This window comes from Periophthalmus magnuspinnatus, chromosome 16 (assembly GCF_009829125.3).
Source record: "Periophthalmus magnuspinnatus isolate fPerMag1 chromosome 16, fPerMag1.2.pri, whole genome shotgun sequence".
NCBI lineage: Eukaryota > Metazoa > Chordata > Actinopteri > Gobiiformes > Gobiidae > Periophthalmus > Periophthalmus magnuspinnatus.
This window is the reverse complement of record NC_047141.1, coordinates 26,916,274-26,935,349: the sequence shown is the minus strand read 5'-3', so window position 1 is coordinate 26,935,349 and position 19,076 is coordinate 26,916,274. Positions and strand designations below refer to the sequence as shown.

General features: G+C 37.4%; 1 protein-coding gene across 3 annotated transcripts in view; it reads right to left on the bottom strand.

The window, feature by feature from the left end:
• Window positions 1-257: 257 nt before the first annotated feature.
• The window catches only part of adam22 (ADAM metallopeptidase domain 22), a 60,628-nt gene continuing 41,809 nt past the window's right edge, over window positions 258-19,076 (bottom strand). Inside the window, exons 7-31 of one of the 3 annotated variants that reach the window (XM_033980889.2) lie at window positions 18,966-19,032; window positions 18,807-18,883; window positions 18,603-18,677; window positions 18,170-18,241; window positions 17,104-17,270; window positions 16,403-16,487; window positions 16,241-16,331; window positions 16,110-16,161; window positions 13,331-13,430; window positions 13,179-13,250; window positions 12,765-12,857; window positions 12,104-12,184; window positions 11,944-11,994; window positions 11,749-11,812; window positions 11,558-11,663; window positions 10,862-10,981; window positions 10,150-10,318; window positions 9,514-9,625; window positions 8,719-8,809; window positions 7,923-7,976; window positions 6,603-6,803; window positions 6,060-6,160; window positions 5,856-5,922; window positions 3,205-3,325; window positions 258-2,713 (exon numbers count right to left, since the gene is read on the bottom strand). In XM_033980889.2, coding sequence (XP_033836780.1) covers window positions 2,693-2,713; window positions 3,205-3,325; window positions 5,856-5,922; window positions 6,060-6,160; window positions 6,603-6,803; window positions 7,923-7,976; window positions 8,719-8,809; window positions 9,514-9,625; window positions 10,150-10,318; window positions 10,862-10,981; window positions 11,558-11,663; window positions 11,749-11,812; window positions 11,944-11,994; window positions 12,104-12,184; window positions 12,765-12,857; window positions 13,179-13,250; window positions 13,331-13,430; window positions 16,110-16,161; window positions 16,241-16,331; window positions 16,403-16,487; window positions 17,104-17,270; window positions 18,170-18,241; window positions 18,603-18,677; window positions 18,807-18,883; window positions 18,966-19,032 — 2,310 coding nt within the window. In that variant the 3' untranslated portion in view covers window positions 258-2,692. Of the gene's footprint in view, window positions 2,714-3,204; window positions 3,326-5,851; window positions 5,923-6,059; window positions 6,161-6,602; window positions 6,804-7,922; window positions 7,977-8,718; window positions 8,810-9,513; window positions 9,626-10,149; window positions 10,319-10,861; window positions 10,982-11,557; window positions 11,664-11,748; window positions 11,813-11,943; window positions 11,995-12,103; window positions 12,185-12,764; window positions 12,858-13,178; window positions 13,251-13,330; window positions 13,431-16,109; window positions 16,162-16,240; window positions 16,332-16,402; window positions 16,488-17,103; window positions 17,271-18,169; window positions 18,242-18,602; window positions 18,678-18,806; window positions 18,884-18,965; window positions 19,033-19,076 lie in introns of those variants that run through there. The other 2 variants (XM_033980890.2, XM_033980891.2) reach the window with 2 other exon arrangements.

Genomic DNA, 19,076 nt, shown 5'->3' with positions numbered 1-19,076 from the left:
CGTCTGACCCAGAGACAGAGCTGAGTTTAGACTGGGCAGAGCAGTTTGAAGGCTGGGCAGGAGATCAATAGCCGCATAAAGCCCAACCCACGGAATTTTTCTCCTGTTTTCATCACAACCGCAAGAGAGAACTATTAGGCTAATAGGTTGCATTCACATTTTTAAATGTTTCCTGATGTTATAATTATAGTTAGAGGATAGGTGCATATATTTCTATACATTAGCGATAAACTATTTGTAAAGAAATATACAAACACATAATCCACAAATGTTGGACCTTGTTATATTGGCTCTACAGGATTGCCACATCAATGTACTGGATTTTCTTCCAACTTACAATTCTGGCTGTGTGAATGAATAATGAACCCTTTGATACTATTGTGGGAAAGAATTTCACCTTAGTGCATTTGTTCTGTTATGAGACATTGGACTTTTGTTGTTTGTTTCATGTGAATAGACTTTGTAATAACAGAGATATTAACCATAAACTAGCTCAAAACAGCCACATTTACATATTAAAGAGGAAATTTCTGTCAGAATTCTTACCTCCTGCTCAATTTTAAACTACAGTCTTTTCTTAGAGTGTCATATGAATGCAACCTATTACACCATTCCAGTGGATTTGCCCCTTTAAACTGAATTGAACAGCCACCTTTTCTGCTCCTGGAACAAATGTATTTCTCAAACACAGTTCCTCTCAATGTTATTATCAACACACATTTACAATAATGCACTTAATCACGGTTTGAATGCTGACAAAAATAAATTATTACAAAGATATATAATAAAAATTACTGTAGTTGGTTTAATACAGTGAAAGGCAGGTCACCTACACAACCCTAACTGTTACACATGAAGTGCCACATCAGAACAAAATGAAGGACAAATAACAGGAGGCTTTCTCACATGTTTTTACAAGAGTGGTGCGCTTTTTAAAATATAAAAAATAAGTTAAATTCAAAAAATATTTTCGAATATTGTGTAAATTGCAGGGGGCTTTCAGTGACATGCCATGGTCTTATCACTCCTAAGAAATAATTTTAAATCGGGCGCGGTCATGCTGTCGGTAATCATATCTTTATAAGCTCAAACAGCAAGCACAATACAGCAGAATTTACAAGGCTAACAATTTCACCGCAGCTAAACCAAAATGCATTTTCTTACAGTTTCAACCACTCGCATTAGTCTAATAAAAATCTGCCAATTTCAGCGACCAGATATGCATCAAATAAATTAAAATAATAACACACTGGTCCCAAACAAATCCATATATATTTTAATTCAATACTATAGAGGGAAAGATTTTGGAAGTTTGTGAAAAGTAAGTATTTCTAACTACACCAAACACATCTCAGTCTAATCACATCCAATAATGGCACAAGTAACTGTACATGAAATTACTGAATACTTTACCCATATCTTCATAAAGTGCTGCGCAACCTGCATCAAATTAATACTTTCTATATGATGGCAAAACCGGTGCTCAGACATTAAAAACATTACAGTGTCGTTTTAAAGGTGCACGCTAACTTTTATGATGGAGTGTATGCCACCTGCTTGTCTCCGTGGAGATGTGTTGCTTTGCCTGGAATGTGCTATAGTATGGCATTAAACTTATCATCGCCAGGAAATTTTTGTTTGATGAAGATGTTTTACTGCTCATTCAAGCCGCTTCTTCAGTTCTGGTCAAATTGCTGGTGGACACTGCCTTATATCTATGTGAAGGGAGGAGCTAACTACACTGAAAATAACACATCAACTACACAGACACCACCAGGCAAAGTTACTTGTCTGATCAGTGGAAAGGCAACACTGTTCACTGTAATAATGCATGTTATACACTTCTTTTTAGCAATAAAAATAGCAGTAATTGAATAATGCTTGATAGACAAGTTTAATGCCATACTTTGGAATAATCCAGCCAAAGCAATAGCCACGAAAACAAGTAGGATCCACTACCAGAAAAGTTAGATAGTGCACCTTTAAGACAGGGAAATGCAAAAGGAGGAGACAATTTTAACACTTACATTATGGAAAATACACAAAATGATGAGTTTCTAGTGTTTTTGCCTACAACACAATTCTACTTCCCCAGTGTAGGAAAGCAGATTGGGTGCGACTGTACATATTTACAAATGTCCCATGATTTGGGCTATATGATTTGCTGATAAAAATATGGGTTACTTATCGTGTAAAGAAAGCCTGGTAGTATCAAAACACCATGCGTTCTGCGAAGTCCACTGTCCATCACCACCTCAATCTCAGGGCTTTCCCATGCATACAGTGTAGGAGTGTCTATAGTGGTTCACGTGCGTCGAAATGGCTGAACAAACAGATATTGACATGGTCTGCTCCTACTGTGTTAAGTTGTGTAAAGTTAAGTATATGCCCTCGAAAGGCAAAAAGGGTTCATGTTCAAGGGTCAGAGTGGTTTCCAGTCCCTATACGGAAAAAGATCTCAACAGTTCAATCTTCTCTGCAGCAAGTATGGCGTTCTCAGTGCAAACTCATCCACTAAACATGAACCAAAAGACCAGTTCGGGTCCTGCGTTGGTTGTTCACTGAAGTCACCTCACATATTGTATGCCTGTGTGGATTCTCCTATCAGTCGCCTCAATCAAAGAGTCATTTCAGCAACTTGTGTTACCCATAGAAAAAGTGACCTTGTTTCATGATTACAGACCAGGTGCAGTTATATTGATGTTTCCCAAAGCTGAAAGAACATTAAAAGACATGATTTAGTATTACAGATACTATATTAGAATTGGACAATACCTTGCAAATCTGATTTTTTTCTTCTTTTTGTGCACACACTGTCCCCACACTTACAGAAATAACAAGGATATTATTCTGTGCAGGTATCTATTACTAATATGCTGCCTTAAAACCCCACAAAATTATCTCCAAGATGGAAGCAGCTAAGAATAATAATGAAAACACACAGATGCACACCATTTTTATCTCAAAATAACTTTGCAAAACAATTAAAAAATGAAATTATTTGGGGATTTTTGGGGTGTTAATTTGGATATTAATATGCGCTTTTGAAAAATTGCATACTACCATTGCTAAAATACATTAATATGTCAATAGTATTCAATCAAAGGGATAATGAAATATGTACACAGTCACTTACTTGGTTAAATTATTACTCTCAACCTCTTTCTAACTTATTAATTGTTTAAATGATGCTAAGCGCCTCACCTTGGCACTCTGCCTGGCTTTCCTCTGGTCGTCGGGGAGGGGGGGCATGGGGTAGGGGTATCTCCTGCTCGAGGCGATAGACCCCGTAGAAGAGGTGGGAGACTTGGCAGGAGACAGGGTCCTGTAAATTAGAGTGGATAAAAGTGAAAAGAATGTCCTTCTCTATGGTACAGACCAGAGTAGGCCACGGATAAATCAGGCTTCATTCAAGGAAGTGCTGCTCTAAACATAGACTTTCAGCAGCAGCATCCTCCTTGAACCGCTCCACTTTTTCACAAGAGGAGCTGGATATTTCAGGGAAAACCCGTAAAATACATCTCTATGTCATAGGTAGTACCCATCAGATGTGTGTTCACTTTCAGTATCTCTGAAATGCACTCAATGTGAAAGTACAAGCGCTGCAGCGATTCATTTCATGTATTTATTGTTTGGTCAATGTATCTTAGGGCAGAACTATCATGATAATTGTGACTAGTTGAATATTAAAATAACAGTAATCGTATTTTAATAATCATGTTTGTTATGTGGACTTTTCATGGGTTTCACCTTCCTATCTATCTCTTTTAAAAATTACAATTTACATTAGAAAGAATTGTTTGACTAGCTGACTAATTGAAAAAATGGATTTGCTGAATAACCTGCTGCTAAAATGATTGTCAGCTGCAGCTCTAGAGAGTACATTGAGGGACAGGAGACAGTGATCAGACAGGAGCTGGGTACAGACTGGGAGCCATTGTCCCAGGAGTGAAGGTCACACTGTCAAAAATAATGGAGAGAGAGATTGGCTAGCGCTGATAGTAAGGCAAAGTTCATTTCTCTTGTCCTCATTTGATCCCAGTTTAGTCCTGATGGAGACTTGGTTTGGTTATGTTTCTAGTCCTGGTTTAGTTCAAGGTTAGTCCCAGTTAAGTTCCCAGCCAAGAGGCACACAAGAGGAAATTCATATGTCTCAATGTCTGTTTCCTTGACGTCCTTAAATCCTCAGGTGTAAGGTCCCCTCCACAGAGAGCAGAGGGTCATAGAGGGGAGAGGCAGGTAGTTTCTGATTGGGCTGTGACTGACCGCTGGTGAAGTCAAGGAGGCAAGCAAGCAGAAATGAGGACATGGCCAGACACTCCACTCATAAAGTAATAAAAGACGGGACTCTGGAAATTAACCCACAATCACACACAGAGCTAGAAGTGTTAGCCACTCTGGTATAGCCCTATATTCAAAAGCGTAACGTCTCTCCATTCTTTGACATTGTGCCTCCCTTAAATAAAAGCTCTCTTAGGATCTGTAAGGTCTATAGATGTCAACACTGAACATGTGGTGTTTTGTTAGTACGGGTTAGTCAAGATGAAATGTGGCAGCGTCCTTGTGTTTTTGACCATGACACATTACTATGATCATCTATAGACCTTGAGGGAGGAGAATTTTCCGTTTGTTGTGGCAGCACAGTGATGATGTGATGTCATCACAAGGCTGAGGCACAAGAGGTAGCACATGCCGTCAACAACAACAACATGCAGCATCACAAAAACAGGAAGCAAGGAGGAGCCAAAGAAAGAGGCAGTCAGGGAGGATTTAAATTAATAATAATAACAATAATAATAATAGTTTAAATTATAATCTAGTTTTCAAATATATAGGGCCATAATGATTAACATAGCCAACAAAATTAAGATCAAATAAAAGTCTAAATTAAATCCATTTACATAATCTCTGTTTTGTCCAGCTTTAATACTTTTAGCAACCCCTGCTGGGACACAACATGCCAGATACTCTTGTTTTACTCATCAAAAAACTAAAAACATAATCATTTGAACTTGCCCTGACAAAAATAATGAAACTAAACTAAAAGTGGGGTCTGAGGACAAGCGCGAGGGCACAGTATATGGTGGGAGATAATACCTAAGGTAAGGTCCTTGAGTGTTTTTATTCACGTCTTCTACCCATTTAGTTACATCATAATATTCTTTGACGGGAGGGGTTAAATACCTGTGGGAGGGGGATGGACACAACAAAAAGAGAGAAAGGAAATGGAAAACAACACAGAATAAGCACAAAAGAGGAGGAGGAGGAGAGAGGAAATATTTTAGGAAAGCAGAGCAAAGATCGTCAGAACAAACACAAGATGCACCGAGAAAATGGTGAGAAAATGGCATCAGACCTGTGAGATTCAGATGAAGCAACATCACAAACAACAGTGTCCTGTGACAGGCTTAGACAGGCTCAGACCCAAAGCACAAAGCCCACTCCATCACTCTCATGCCACTACAGGAGCTGTGCGCTAAAGCAAGACCTCCAAATGCACCATATGCACCAAGGAACAAGGCCAAAGCCACTCGTGCAGTCTGCATTTCATTGAGCAGGCCACAGGGGGCAGAGCATTCACCAAAGAGGCTTCAACAGAACATGTCACTTTATATTGTCTTTAACACTGGGTATAAAGAGCATGCCTGGGTGTTCGACAGTTCAGAAGCACACCATTTGGTCATGTATACATTTTAGAAAGGAGCTGTGCACATGTTAGTTTAACTTATTAGAAATAACACAGTAAAACTACAGGGAGGTCAGTTTCTGCATAGTTCTGCATAGTCCTCCCGCTGTAAGTGCAGCCTGTTTAATCATAAAATGTTAGATGTTTTTGGGGATCAGATCAAACTTACTCTGTGGAGTTTGAGCGAGCACGAAACTTCTTCCCTTTGAGTTTCTTACGATTGCCGCTCAGATTTCCTGATGAGAAACACCAAAGTCAGTCGTACGAACCATACTGTATATATAAATATATATATATAAATATATAATATAAATATATATACAGTCTGTGGTATGAACACAGGGGAATTGTCATGGCGCTGAGCTGTGTTTACCTTGCCAGGAGTTGCTCCTTGGCCGGCCGTTCTCACAGATGTCAGAGATATGTTTGGCATCTGGGATTCTCTCACTCCACGAGTGGGACAACCCATTGGATCTACACATGTGCACAGTCACAACATCAGAGCAGGTCGGGACAATTAGAAATGCTGAGGTGCAGCTGTTGTAAACTGGAGGTGTGATGAGAGGGCGAGGTCCGTGAAAGAAAGGAGGCCATTTTAGCTGATAGCATGGCTTAGTATTATGCAGCTAAATGTAGGGCATGATGTGGTAAAGTTGAGTATTCAAATACAGATGCTGTATTCATACTCTATATACCACAGACATTGGTATGAGCTAGTGAACATTTCTACTTCCCAAAATGTTCACTGGCTATAAGACTATAAAGGAAAGATGGTACTTACAAGCGTGATGGAGTGCTTAGTGAACTTGTCTAAAGCAGTGATCAGAGCCATCATGACTGCTCCTCCACACAAAAAGACACACACACACGCACAAACTAGAGGGCGCTGCTGAGCGAGGATGAGATGATGGCGCACCTGAAGCCAAACACTGTGAGGTTCTGTGAGAATGATGGGATGGAGGGGGTGAAGGAGAGGGTGCAGAGCTGCAGGTGGGACAGGCAAGCTGACCTCTTCTTGGAGCTGCAGCCTGAGTTGGTGCTGACGCCTGGAGGCATGTCACTGTAGAACGAGTCTGCGTCACTGGGCTTCGTCACATAGTCCCCGGGAGGGATTTGCCTAGAAACACAGATTAGGAATTATGCAGCTATTTAGCCTTTTAATCTGTCTGTTTGGATACATTGGTCCATTTGTTATGTGCTAATGCATCTACAGTGTTGACATGGTGATTTAGAAGTTATTTGTAAAGGTGAAAAGGTACTTTATTTGTCATTATACACAGACGAGTTCAACAAAAACAATCTTAACATCCTAGTTTTAGATGTCAAGGATGTCAGGGTTGTAGTTCTTTTGTCCATTACAGTAGTGGAACGTAACAAAGTAAAAGTAGCAAAGTACTGTAATTACAAGTACAGATCTTTGGTATCTGTACTTTACTTAAGTACATTTTGAAGTGAATACTTTTACTTCCCTACATTTGAGAGCAGGTATTACATTACATACATTTTTGAACAGGAATGGAAAGTCAAAGTATTTTTTAATATTGTTTGAGACCTGCTGAAAAGTCTGAGGGGGTTATTTTTTTTTTATTAACTTCATAATTTGAGCAAAGAAAAATATACAAACAAAACCCATCTTTAAAAAAATACTGATTCAACGGTTTCTGTTTAGCAAAATTCAGCACAAATCTCAAATCAGCAAGAAGCCAATTTAAATTTTTACTGCTTGAAGTACATTTTTAAAATGATACTTAAATACTTTTACTTTAGTCGATTTTTTTCATGTGATACTTTTACTTTTACTTGACTATTTTTTTCTTTTTGCGCTGGTATTTGTACTTTTAACTTAATAACAAAATTGAGTACTTCTTCCACCACAGGCCCATTAGTTGATTAATGAAGTCTTAGCCTTAGTCTTATTTTTTTTCTGCAACAGAATGGAAAAGGATGGAGTGAGTAAGCTGGAGTTTGCATAGTGACTAGACAGTTTAATCTGCCTTTTCACTTATAAAGATGCTGTTCACTCATTCTTCTGTGTAATACATTTTGCACAATACTAATAATTTTGAGATGTTTTGTCAGTGTTACACCCCCCTTTTGTCAATTAATTTGGTTCACATGTCTTTAGCCACAATCTAGATCTATCATCAAAGGACAGACCCATAAGAACGCAAGTCCATGTGAAAGAAACCTATTTTGAAGATAATATATAGGTTTCATGATGATGAACTTGACAAACCGGCAAAATCTTCGATGGACCTCAGACTCCACATAACGCTTCTGCTTGTAGCTCCTGCATCACATGAGAGAGAACAGGAAGTGAAAACAAAATCCACTGTGCAATACATATTCATATTGCAATGATCTGATATTTTGTTGTTTGTTTAGTTCAGACTTGACACTTTTTGTTGTTCTTGTAACTGTTCATGTGTTGTTGTTGTTGTTAATATAGCTGCCTTTGTATGTGATACTTGGTTGCTATGCCAACACATTGATGTGAAGGTCCTGTTCATCAGTTGCTGTCTGTTTTGGAGACTGGCTCTAGTGCATTGAGACTGCAGTTTTTTTGCTCTTGTTTTGGTGTGAGTTGAGGCCTACGGTAGCCCTTTGTGTTCAGAAAACAACCAGAAGAAATTTGCTGTGTTTCCTTACACCAGAACGCTGCAATATATATAGTTGTGTGTAGTAGTCATCATGAGAGGTGGGTAATAAAGACGATAAAAAAAGAACGTATTGTAGTTTGTATCAGATATTATTTTGATGAAACAGTACTCGTAACTGAGTAAAGCAAACATGCATTTTTAAGTAGTAAATCACATTATCGTCACTTTTTCAAATCAAATTAGGTATAAAGGGGAATTCAGGTGTAGCAGTTTTATTATTTTTATTATCTTCAAATTATTCAGATGAATCTTATGAATTACAATTATCAATCAGTAATCTATCTATATCTATCTATAAAATCCCATTATCCACCTCTTAGAGTGATATGCAGTATAACTAAATTTTCTATAAATTATATTTGTGCCACTCACTTGTAGCACCAGGCTGTGACCGCCAGGATGAGAGCGAGGAACAAAATAGAGCCCACAATGGCCCCAATGATGATGTTAGTGCTAGTGATTCCTGTAACAGACGGAGAGAAAGAAAGGATGGGGGATGTAGGGAGGGAGAGAGGGACAGACAGGTAGAGAGGGACGGGGAAACATAAGGAGAATGGGGGAGTGGAGAGATGTAAGGAGTGAAAGGGGGAGAGAGGGATAGAAAGGAGTGAGGCGAGAGAGGCAGGAGAGATAAACAGAAGAATGAGAGAGAGAAACGGGGGGAGAGAGAGTGAGAGAGAGAGGTGTAGGGAGTGGAGAAGAGAGTCAAAACACGTGTTAACCTCTTTGTTCCTCCAATTACCAGAGTAACTCGCACACATGGGAATCACAAACCACAAAAGACTGTGGTAGCACACAACAACAGACCACACAGAGCAGGACAAGTGTCATTGGAAAAAACAGGGAATCCACAGCTATTAAGACTTAAACCAACCAAACATGAGTTATTTTTCCAGATTAAAATGGTTATGGGGCAAAAGAGGAAAAGAATCAGTAGGAAGGAAATACACACGTCAGTCAAATACAATGAGAAACTCAAACCTGGTCAAGAAAATCCGTCAAGACATCGGCCTGAAAATAATTGTAAATAAAATGACATGCACACATTGGTGAATGTAAAAATACAAAGAAATGTGTGAAAACAAGTAACAAAAAGTAAAAGTGATTTGCATGAGCAGTGCCAAATTGTGATAAAGAAAACACTACAGACAGATGTTGAAGTTGTACCTGAAACGGGGGCGGTGGGTCCCACAGCGAGGTATCCCACTGGAGAAGTGGCGTTACAGTCATCCCCTGCCCAGCCCAAGTGACACACACACTTCAGATCACTGCTGCAAACCTACAGAACACAATGAAGAGTGTTAGCCATATTTTAGACATCGCTTAAAAACACAGTCTAAGAGATTTATGTAATACCCATTCTATTAATAATGGTTTATTGCAGTGGTTTGCAATCAAATTTTTCTCACCACAGATTAATAGAGTTCACAGATTCACTGTGATTCAGTGTTTTTTTTTGTTTTTATTGCCTTTCTTTTTTCCTTGTAAGCAGCCATATTTGTTTTGATAAGGACAGATCATGTGTGTCCCTGATTGGCTAATACACCTGTCATACACCTACACCAGTCACACCCATCTGAACTCAGGGAGACTCAACCAGACTATCATCTTCATAAAGTATTGTATATTTTATATTAGTTGTACTGTATTGTATATTGGCCTGCTTAATGCTGATTCCTAGCTAGACTGCACAGAAAAGCTTAAACTGACAGCCAGACAATCAATGAGTTATTTTCAAGTTATAGCATCATTAATATTAAAACCAAAAAAACCCTATCAGAGGAAAGAGCAGCTGTAGCGTACCCCGTGTCCCGAGCAGATGGCCTTGTCAGTGGTCCCGGGGCAGGTGCTGAAGTTAAACTGTTGAATTGGGAGACACTTGTGATTGAAGCAGATGTGATCCGTTCCACAGGCCGTCCCGTCCTCCACATAACCCAGATCTGTGTCTCCATTAATCAGGACGTGAGCTCCGCTGCAGGGAACAGAGCAAGGAGTTAGAGACAGGGACTGACAATATGGTGATGCTTTATCTCTTTCAAATATTATATGGTATTATTAAATTAGCTACAGTTTAATAATAACGATTTATGTTTATTTTCTTGGAGCAAATAAAGTTGAATAAAGCTGAAATGTGGAATTTGTTTTTTGTCATTTTATGTATGAGTCAAAATACAAATACAACAGAAATCATGTTTATCTAGGCAGATTAAATGTACATTTTTAAATGTGTTGTCAATACTATGATAAATGGGTGCACACAAACCATATCAAAATTTCTGAAACTGGGGGAAAAAACAGGACTAAACCAGGACTAGAAAAGGACCAAACATGGTCTACATTAGGACCCAACCAGGACAAGTATGAAGTTAGCCAATAACAACAGAATAAATTGAAAGTTGGAGAAAAACTCTAACTGAGCGGCTCTTTAAGTGAAATAGACTAAAACTTATACCAGCATGTGTCTGGTTTGTGTTCATGTACAGCCCTGGTTGTATTAGCAGAGTGAGTGTTGTACCTGCAGTCCAGAGAGGCGCTGTGCTGGGCCACTGTGAAGGACGTGAGCCCCCCCTGGAGCTCACCGAGGCGCGGTGCAGGGGAGATGTTTGAACACAGCAGGTATCCACAGTGAACATCTCTGTCACAATCCAAACACAGTGGGAAATCAGACTAGATTCAAGTTTATTATTATACAAGAGAAAGTACAATATCTACAATGAACTCTTTGACAAAACAAACATAGGGGAAATATTAAGATACATTTACTCACAATCATTAGTATTATGTGATATTTAAAACTTTTACTCATAATTATACATAATTTTGAAGTGACAGTTATCTACCTTGTTAGATTTAGCTACTGTTTTGCAATAAGTCTACTCATGGCTTTTATATTTCTATTATAGGAACCATTTAGAAAACTTTCACCCATTCAAAAGATAACTAATTAAAGCCTTATGTTGATAATGTGAAGAAATTTAAAAGTGCACGTTGAAATGATCAGAGATTTAACGTTATTTGATATTATCTTATGTAATCATTTCAACAGAAAAACATAAATGATAGTGTTTTCATTAAATACTTTTAAGCAAGTGGAATTAGTTGTAATGGGGGAATGTTAAACCCACTTTCAATAGTACAAGTACATTTGTGTTGCTGCAAAATTGTAGATAAAAACTTAAACACCATAAAATAAAAAAAATCTGTGTCTTACTGTTTATTGCACTGGATCCATGTGTCTTTATCTTTCCCACAGTTTCCTTTTTCTGTTCCTTCGATGTTGAGCTTCTCGTAACAAAACTTATCAGCTGCTGTTGCCTCTATGGGAAAAGAATATCACAAAATTGTAACAAGTATATATACATTTAAATTAAATAAACTACTAGGTTACTATGGTCCACTTACTCTCTCCCCATATGTATTTGCACTGTCTGTCTTTGGTTTTGCACCGGCCATTGAAGCAGCGACCCTGGAATGAAAATTGTTTTAAACTTGTGTGGATGAAACAAAACACAACTCCAGGTATGTTTTTTTGATGAGGAAAGAACATTATAACATAGAAAATAGCATAACATTAATACATAATGTCATAAATTATACCTGGTCTTTTTCACAGCTGTAACCATCCATTTTGTGAACATTTCCTGGACACTGTAAGTGATGCAGGTACAGTTAAAAATGCTTATCTCATCAGACGTATCTTATAGTCAAGATAATATTTTTTTAGTGTTGCCATAGCACCTGGTCTCCTCGCACTCACCTCTCCAGAATTCCCTGTGCAGCTTTCTGGTATGTCGCAATCATTCACTGCCTCTCTGCACACTGCACCCAAAAATGCCATCTGAAAAAGAGCAAAAAAGAGATCATTTCAGGTTTAAAGGTCCTAAAATTGACTCTTGAGAGCTTTTAGTCATGTTATAATGTTGTTAACTCATCAAAAACATACATGGATTACATGTATGTTTTACAAGTATTGGATATGTTTATTATTAGGCTGTCTACATATCCAAAACTCTAAATGCTCCGTTGCACCTTGTGATGTCATGAAGCGGTAGTTTTGAAGTTAACAACTACCTTTTACCTTTAATTCAGTAGAGATTGGCAATTCCAGGGCTGAAATTATCCAAATGATTCTAGTGAATGTGTATGTAAGTTTAAAAACATGATGGACCAGTTCCTGTATTATCACATGACATCACAAGGTGGAAAAGACTATTTTCAGTTTCAGAGAAGAACTCAGCCTAAATATGCAGGGTTTGTGTGTTAACATGTGTGAATGAAACAAAACAAAATTCCCGGTATGTTTTTGATGAGGAAAGAACATTATAACATAGATAAAAAAAAAGAGTAATATAGGTCCTTAAATAATTTATACTTCTTTTGATTTTGTGATTTGTTTAGATTTGAAAAGTCATTTATACCTGGCAGTTGTTGCAGCAGAGTCCATTGCTGCACTTAGAACCTTGTGTCAGGGTGCACTGTTTGCAGCAGGTCTCCCCCTCAAGTGCACACTCCTAGTAACCAAAAGGTCAAATACATTAACTCATGTAAAATAAAGTCCAGCAAAAATAACTAAACTAATACAAGGGTCACACGCATTTCAAAACATGTTTGTAGAAGTCTGGCCCTCTCCGAGATTTCAAAAATTGTATAAAAAGTGATCCAGATCCTGATCCTGTTTGAATTTGTATATTTTACTTGACTGTTTTAGTTAGTTTTTGTTTTGGAAAAACAAAACTAGCAACTAGCCGATATGCTAATTGCGATCGTTTAAATTCCAATTTAATTGTGAGTACCTGCCAAGATGGAAAAGGAAGTTTTTTTGTTTGACTCACAGCCGGACTCCCACAGTCGCACTCCTCTCCTGGCTCCACAAACCCGTTTCCACACACAGGGGGGTCCAACAGCTGAAGAAAAGCATTGGAAACAGCATAAGCTTGAATGACAAAACAAAATTTGTGTAATTAGTTGAGACTAATTTGTGCACCTTCATTGGTTTGTTGAAGAGACAGGCTCCACCGCCGCTGTTCAGGAAGTTGTGGTACTCCTCAATGTTGCAGCTGGAGAACTTCTTGGGCAGGTAGTAGCTGATGAAGACAAGAATATGAATGTCACTCTATATATACAGAGAAAGAAGATCTTTTTCTTTCTTCTAAATTATGTGGAAGAAGTATGTTATAAAACCTGTTCTAATCACAACATGGAAACGTTATTGCATTATGTCTTGTTGATGGAGAAGTGGTCTCTGCTAATTAATATGATATAAAAATGAATTGAACCCACAGAATGCAATAACAGGCGAGGTCGTATGGGGGCGTTTGAGTCAAAATGATGGCGTTGTATAGTATGATGATGTGTGAATTGTGAAGGACCTACAAAGTCTATAAAGGTTTCAAACAATTGTACCTAAAACGGCTAAAGACCAATACTGTGAGATAACCACTGATAACAAATTAGTAATGGATCAATGGATCTATGTATTCACAATATTTAATTCCAATTATACAACCATTAGAACAAAAATGTAAAAATAAATAAATGTTTTTCAATTGATAAAAATACGACAATTGTTTACAATCTCAATTTCAATATTCCTATTTCTTTTGTGGCACATCGCAGTGAGTTACAAACCATTTGCCTATACAGTATTTACATTTTACCCAGTATTCCCTTTTTTGGAATCTAAGTATTAGCACCTGAAACTGATATCACATACTCTAAAACTCAATACAAAAGAGCTTATTTACACATAAGTACACAAAACATCAGCTAAACCCTGAGGATATCTATAGTAACATGTATAACATGCAAAGTATTTGAAGACAGAGGGTCTAACTGAAGTGTCTTTAGATCAGAAATCACTGATGACAAAGCTGAACCATCACCTGTGACCTGTCCACTACCAGGAATTTAAATTCAGGAATAACACTTTTGAAATGTTCATCTTATCTTCAAGTCTAATAGTTAGCTTCTTAAGGTAAATACATCTCATTTATAAGTTGTCTGATTAAAGAAAAATAAGAAGCTAACTATTCAGTAGTAATAATAAGAGACAAACAGACCAGTGTGAGACCAGGACAAGTGCTGGTTTGACACAAAAAAGAAGAACATAATCATCAAAAAATATAATTTAAAATATATTCACCGATTTGTACGTTTGATCAAAAGGCCCACTCACATGGTACACTGTTTTAAATGATAATAGAAATACAGCTTGAATATCAACACTGCAAATGAATATTTACATGAGTAAAATGAATTGCATTCAGAGTATTATTTTGAATAGTTTAGATTTAATAATAATAGCACTTTTTTTTGGACAGACACTTTCATTGCCTTTATCATTCACACCACACCTGGCCGTGGTAAGGTACGTGCTAAGCTGCCCTCGTGTAGACTGACAGAAGCGAGGCTGCCAATCTGCACTAGACGGCTCCAAATCACTTGCGTACACATCACATTCACATATAGGCAAGGTGGGTGAAGCATCTTGCTCAAGGACACGTGGTAAATACAATATGGTAAGTCACAATGTCAGAAATACTGCAGTCACTCTTAGTATATATTTTTGTTTAAACCCAGGTGTTCTAGTCCCAGTTTAGTCCAGTCTTATCTGGTTTAGTTATAAGTTTAATCCTAATATTTGATGTGGTCTTTTGAAACTGGTAAAATTGTCTGATAAAAGCAGAACATAAATCTAAACTTGCACTACTCAAATCATCTTAATATTGTTAACATTTTAACTCATGTAGATCATTCTTCTTTGCAGTGACAGAGCACAACTGGCTGTATTTGTTGTTATCATTTGAGCCAATAGAAGCTGAGGCCTGTGCTGTTGGATGAAGGAAGAGGAGTTGTGATGACTGACAACCCTCCGCAGCCACGAAAGCAACGGTTAGCCAAGCTTCTGCTCACCTGCTGTCCCATTAGCGGGATAGAGGGAAATGCATGTGAGAAGTATTTAAGAACAGGACCGCACAGACACACAACTCACACAGAGGCACAATATTGACAGTATGCAGGTACAGAAATAAGACAGTGTTCAGATGAGCTTAAATTTGACTTAGTGAGTGAAGTAAGTAACAATTAAACAGAATGAACATAACATGAAACTGTTCTGACACCTTGTGGTACATCATTGAAACTACAACAACACAACACTTAAACGTGTAGTGTATGCCCAACTTTATTCTATATTTCATAAACTTTACCTTTAATAACCCCCAGATATGAAGACAGATGTTCAAACTATTTCAAATATTTGTATTAACCACAATTTTAATGTTAATTTCTTTGCAACTGAAAAAGCTGTCAGTTCTCATTTTGGTTCTCAAGGGAATTATTAACCAAACAATGAATGGGTTTCTAGAGCCTACTGCTAAACCCACTGACCATTAAGGTTAAGGTTTAGACTACTTTATTGATCCCCATAGGGAAATTCATTCTTATGGACAACCTGTCAGGAGCAGGGGGCGCCACACTGCAACCATCTACTGACTGACATTGAGCTGGGCTTGGTTAAAACTACATTACATTATTGTATTGTGCACGTTTTAGGCTGATGATAGACACAAAAAGAACATCCAAACTCTTCTTCACACCAAAATAATAAACCTAAAAAGCCTCTCTATCGAATAATCCCTACCAAAATCCAAATCTCAGCAACAATCCTCCTGTCCACAATCATGAAATCTGTCCCAAAGTCAGATTAATAGTACTACACCCTTAAACCTCAAAAAGAGCAAACAAAGCCACTTGTTACTTACCCCATATCTTCCATGATGCAGCCTGCCCACCGATCATCGCACTGACACTCACCTACATAAATGACAGGTTCAAATTGTACAATGTAATATTAGGAAAATAATGAATGAATGAATTAAATAAGAATGTTTACGATTCAAGATGCGTTTCTGGTCTGAAAAGATGCCAATGTTTTGTCCAAGAGTCTGAGCCAGCGTTATGGCCATAACCTCAGGTTTGCCAAACTAAGAAAACATCAGGAAATTAGAAGATACAAAAATACAAGAAGAAAAACAGGAAAATGTATCAAAAATACCTCAATAATTCCAACTCCTTTAGTGAGAGAGCAGACCCCTCCCATGTAAGACGCTCCTCCCCAGTGGTTGTGAAATTGGTTCCCTCTGACAAAATGAAATGACATATAACATTATCATTCTGTATTCACTGATTAAAGCAGATATTAATATACAATAAAGTGATCTGAGCAAGAAACTATGTATGAAAAGACAAAGGTTAGGCCATTTCATATCATATTTCGAAAAGTAAAAATAGAACATTCATAAAAAAAAGACTTAAAAGGAAAGCCTCTGTCAGGTTTTTGATCGCAATATTTGGACAACAGACGTAATTTCATAACTCATTTACTTCAAATAATATGAATAGGTTGGATAGTGCAAAGATATAGCACATTTCAAGATATTCAAAGCCTGTTATAATGCATTAGCCACAGCTGCCCTGGGGTAGAGTGACAATCTGTGCCATCTCCCCCTATTGCCATTATCTACAATTCACTCCAAGTCTATCCCGTTTATGTCCAGGTAATATATTGAAAGCTATTCTTATTTGTTTGTAATATGACATAATGAAATTGAATCTAAAATCAAGATAGATCAATATGAAAAACAAAATTATAAATGTTGCCCTACACGTGGATAATAAACTAACACAAGAATAGCCCTAATTTTAATTACATAGACTCACTCCCATTTTTAAACAGTTTTAGATCTCCAGACTTACGAAAAGAGGTGCACAGAGTCGCACTTCTCCTTGATAAAGTCTTTTCGATATTTCATAAATTCCTTCAGCGTCTCCATGGGGTCGTCGTCAATGTTGAACTTGTTGTCGGCTGCCCAGGTTTCCATGGCAACTAGGACTATTCGAGTGTTTAGCTGCTCTTTGAAAATCTAGAAAATTAAAAAATTATAATTTAATAAGAAATTTTTCGAGTCAGTGCTCATGCTAAAGGCTTGATGGATTAATTTTATACAGTGTTTTGTCATCATCTCAATGTGGTAATTATATCAGAGAGAGCAGGGAGGATGTCTGTTCTAGACTAGAGGGCGTTTCAGGAGCCAAACAGAGTGATAAACAAATATATGAAAAAGAACAACAGAAACTGACAATAATTTCAGAGATTTATGGGACTTTTGTAATATATAGCAGAACTGTTTTTGCCCTGTCCTTATAATAAAACTAAGTATAGGGTTGAACAATGTTAGAAAAACATACAATTCTGATGCTTGTTACAATTATTGCGATTGCAGGATATTTTGTTGTTTTCAAGGGACTTGCTTTTACCTAAATCCTTTCAGCTTTTGTGATTTGCAAATTGTGGTCACTCAAATTGCAGTTTTGATTAGCTCACCATTGATATTGCAGGATTACTGGTATGTGTATGTGTTATTGATTATTAACCAAGTTGTATGAGAAATCAGTGCACAATTCCTATACAAACCGGCTAAACGTGACCTCTTGAGAAGGACAAAAGATACATCCCTTTTCCGTCTCTGTATCTGATCCCTTTACACCTATGCCCTTTGGGTCAGGTTTCAGACCAGCAGGCTAAAGCTAAAGCGCTAAAGCTAATGCAATAGTATGAGGGCGTGCTTCTGCTGCTTAGGACTGCCACACAGGAAACTCACAGCTGGCTGGTAAAAGGCTGCTCAAAGCACATTATGAGTCTATGGAGGTTTTAAATGGACAGACTGAGGTTGGTAAAATGAGAAATTAGGGCATTGTGTGCTCAGCTTTAATACATGGAGTGCTTGTGGCTGCCTTTCCAGAAGATCAATACAATTCTTACCATGTCAGCCATATTGACCACTGACTTAGCATAGTTATTTGTGTGCCCCGGTGAAAGCCGATGCTTCTTGAACTGAAAGAGACAAAAAAAATAAATAAAAATTGAGGGTTGTACTGTGGAAGTATTGGATTAAATCAGAAAATCTTTACACATTAAATGTCTGTTATTATTACTCCATTGTACATTTTACTCCCAGTGGACCTGAGTCTAGTGCTTTGTTTGGACAGAAGCCTGTTCTGAACATTCAGCAAAAACATAAATTTCTCAGTTTTAATAAACAAAGAGGTCTGTAGCTACACTAAAATGGGAAAAGTTAAAGACACAATGTATAGCAGTAAATAATAGCATAAAACTACTATGCCTACTAACCTGCAAATATATTATTAGAATTAAGAAAATTTAAAAAAAAATCTATTTGAATCAAAATACTTACCATTATATGATCATTTATGATCATCAGCTCAATGTATTTGGTCTCATCTTCAACTTTACGTGACATACGCGAAACCTAAACAAACAAAAAAAAACCCCAGCACATCAAGCATTGTAATGCGCATTTGTTTTTACATGTTTAAATACAAAATGCACAACTGTAATATCATGGGAATGTGTTTGATAAAATAGAAGCAGATGGCACCTGTCTCTTTTTCCTCCTTTGTACGACTTTAGATCCTGGAAAAGGAGGACTTGGAAATGGCGGTTCTGGAAGATCACCTAAAAACAGGATATTATAACCATGTAGTTATTTAATTTTCCTTAAATTAAATAAATCTGTTATTAACCAGATTATTCTCACCATTTAGTAAACTGCCAAGCCCCTCCTGACCTGCAGATTTGTAGATGATGTGAATTTGATCATCTTCCTGAAAGCAAATAAGATAAAAATATATATATATATATTTAAGGA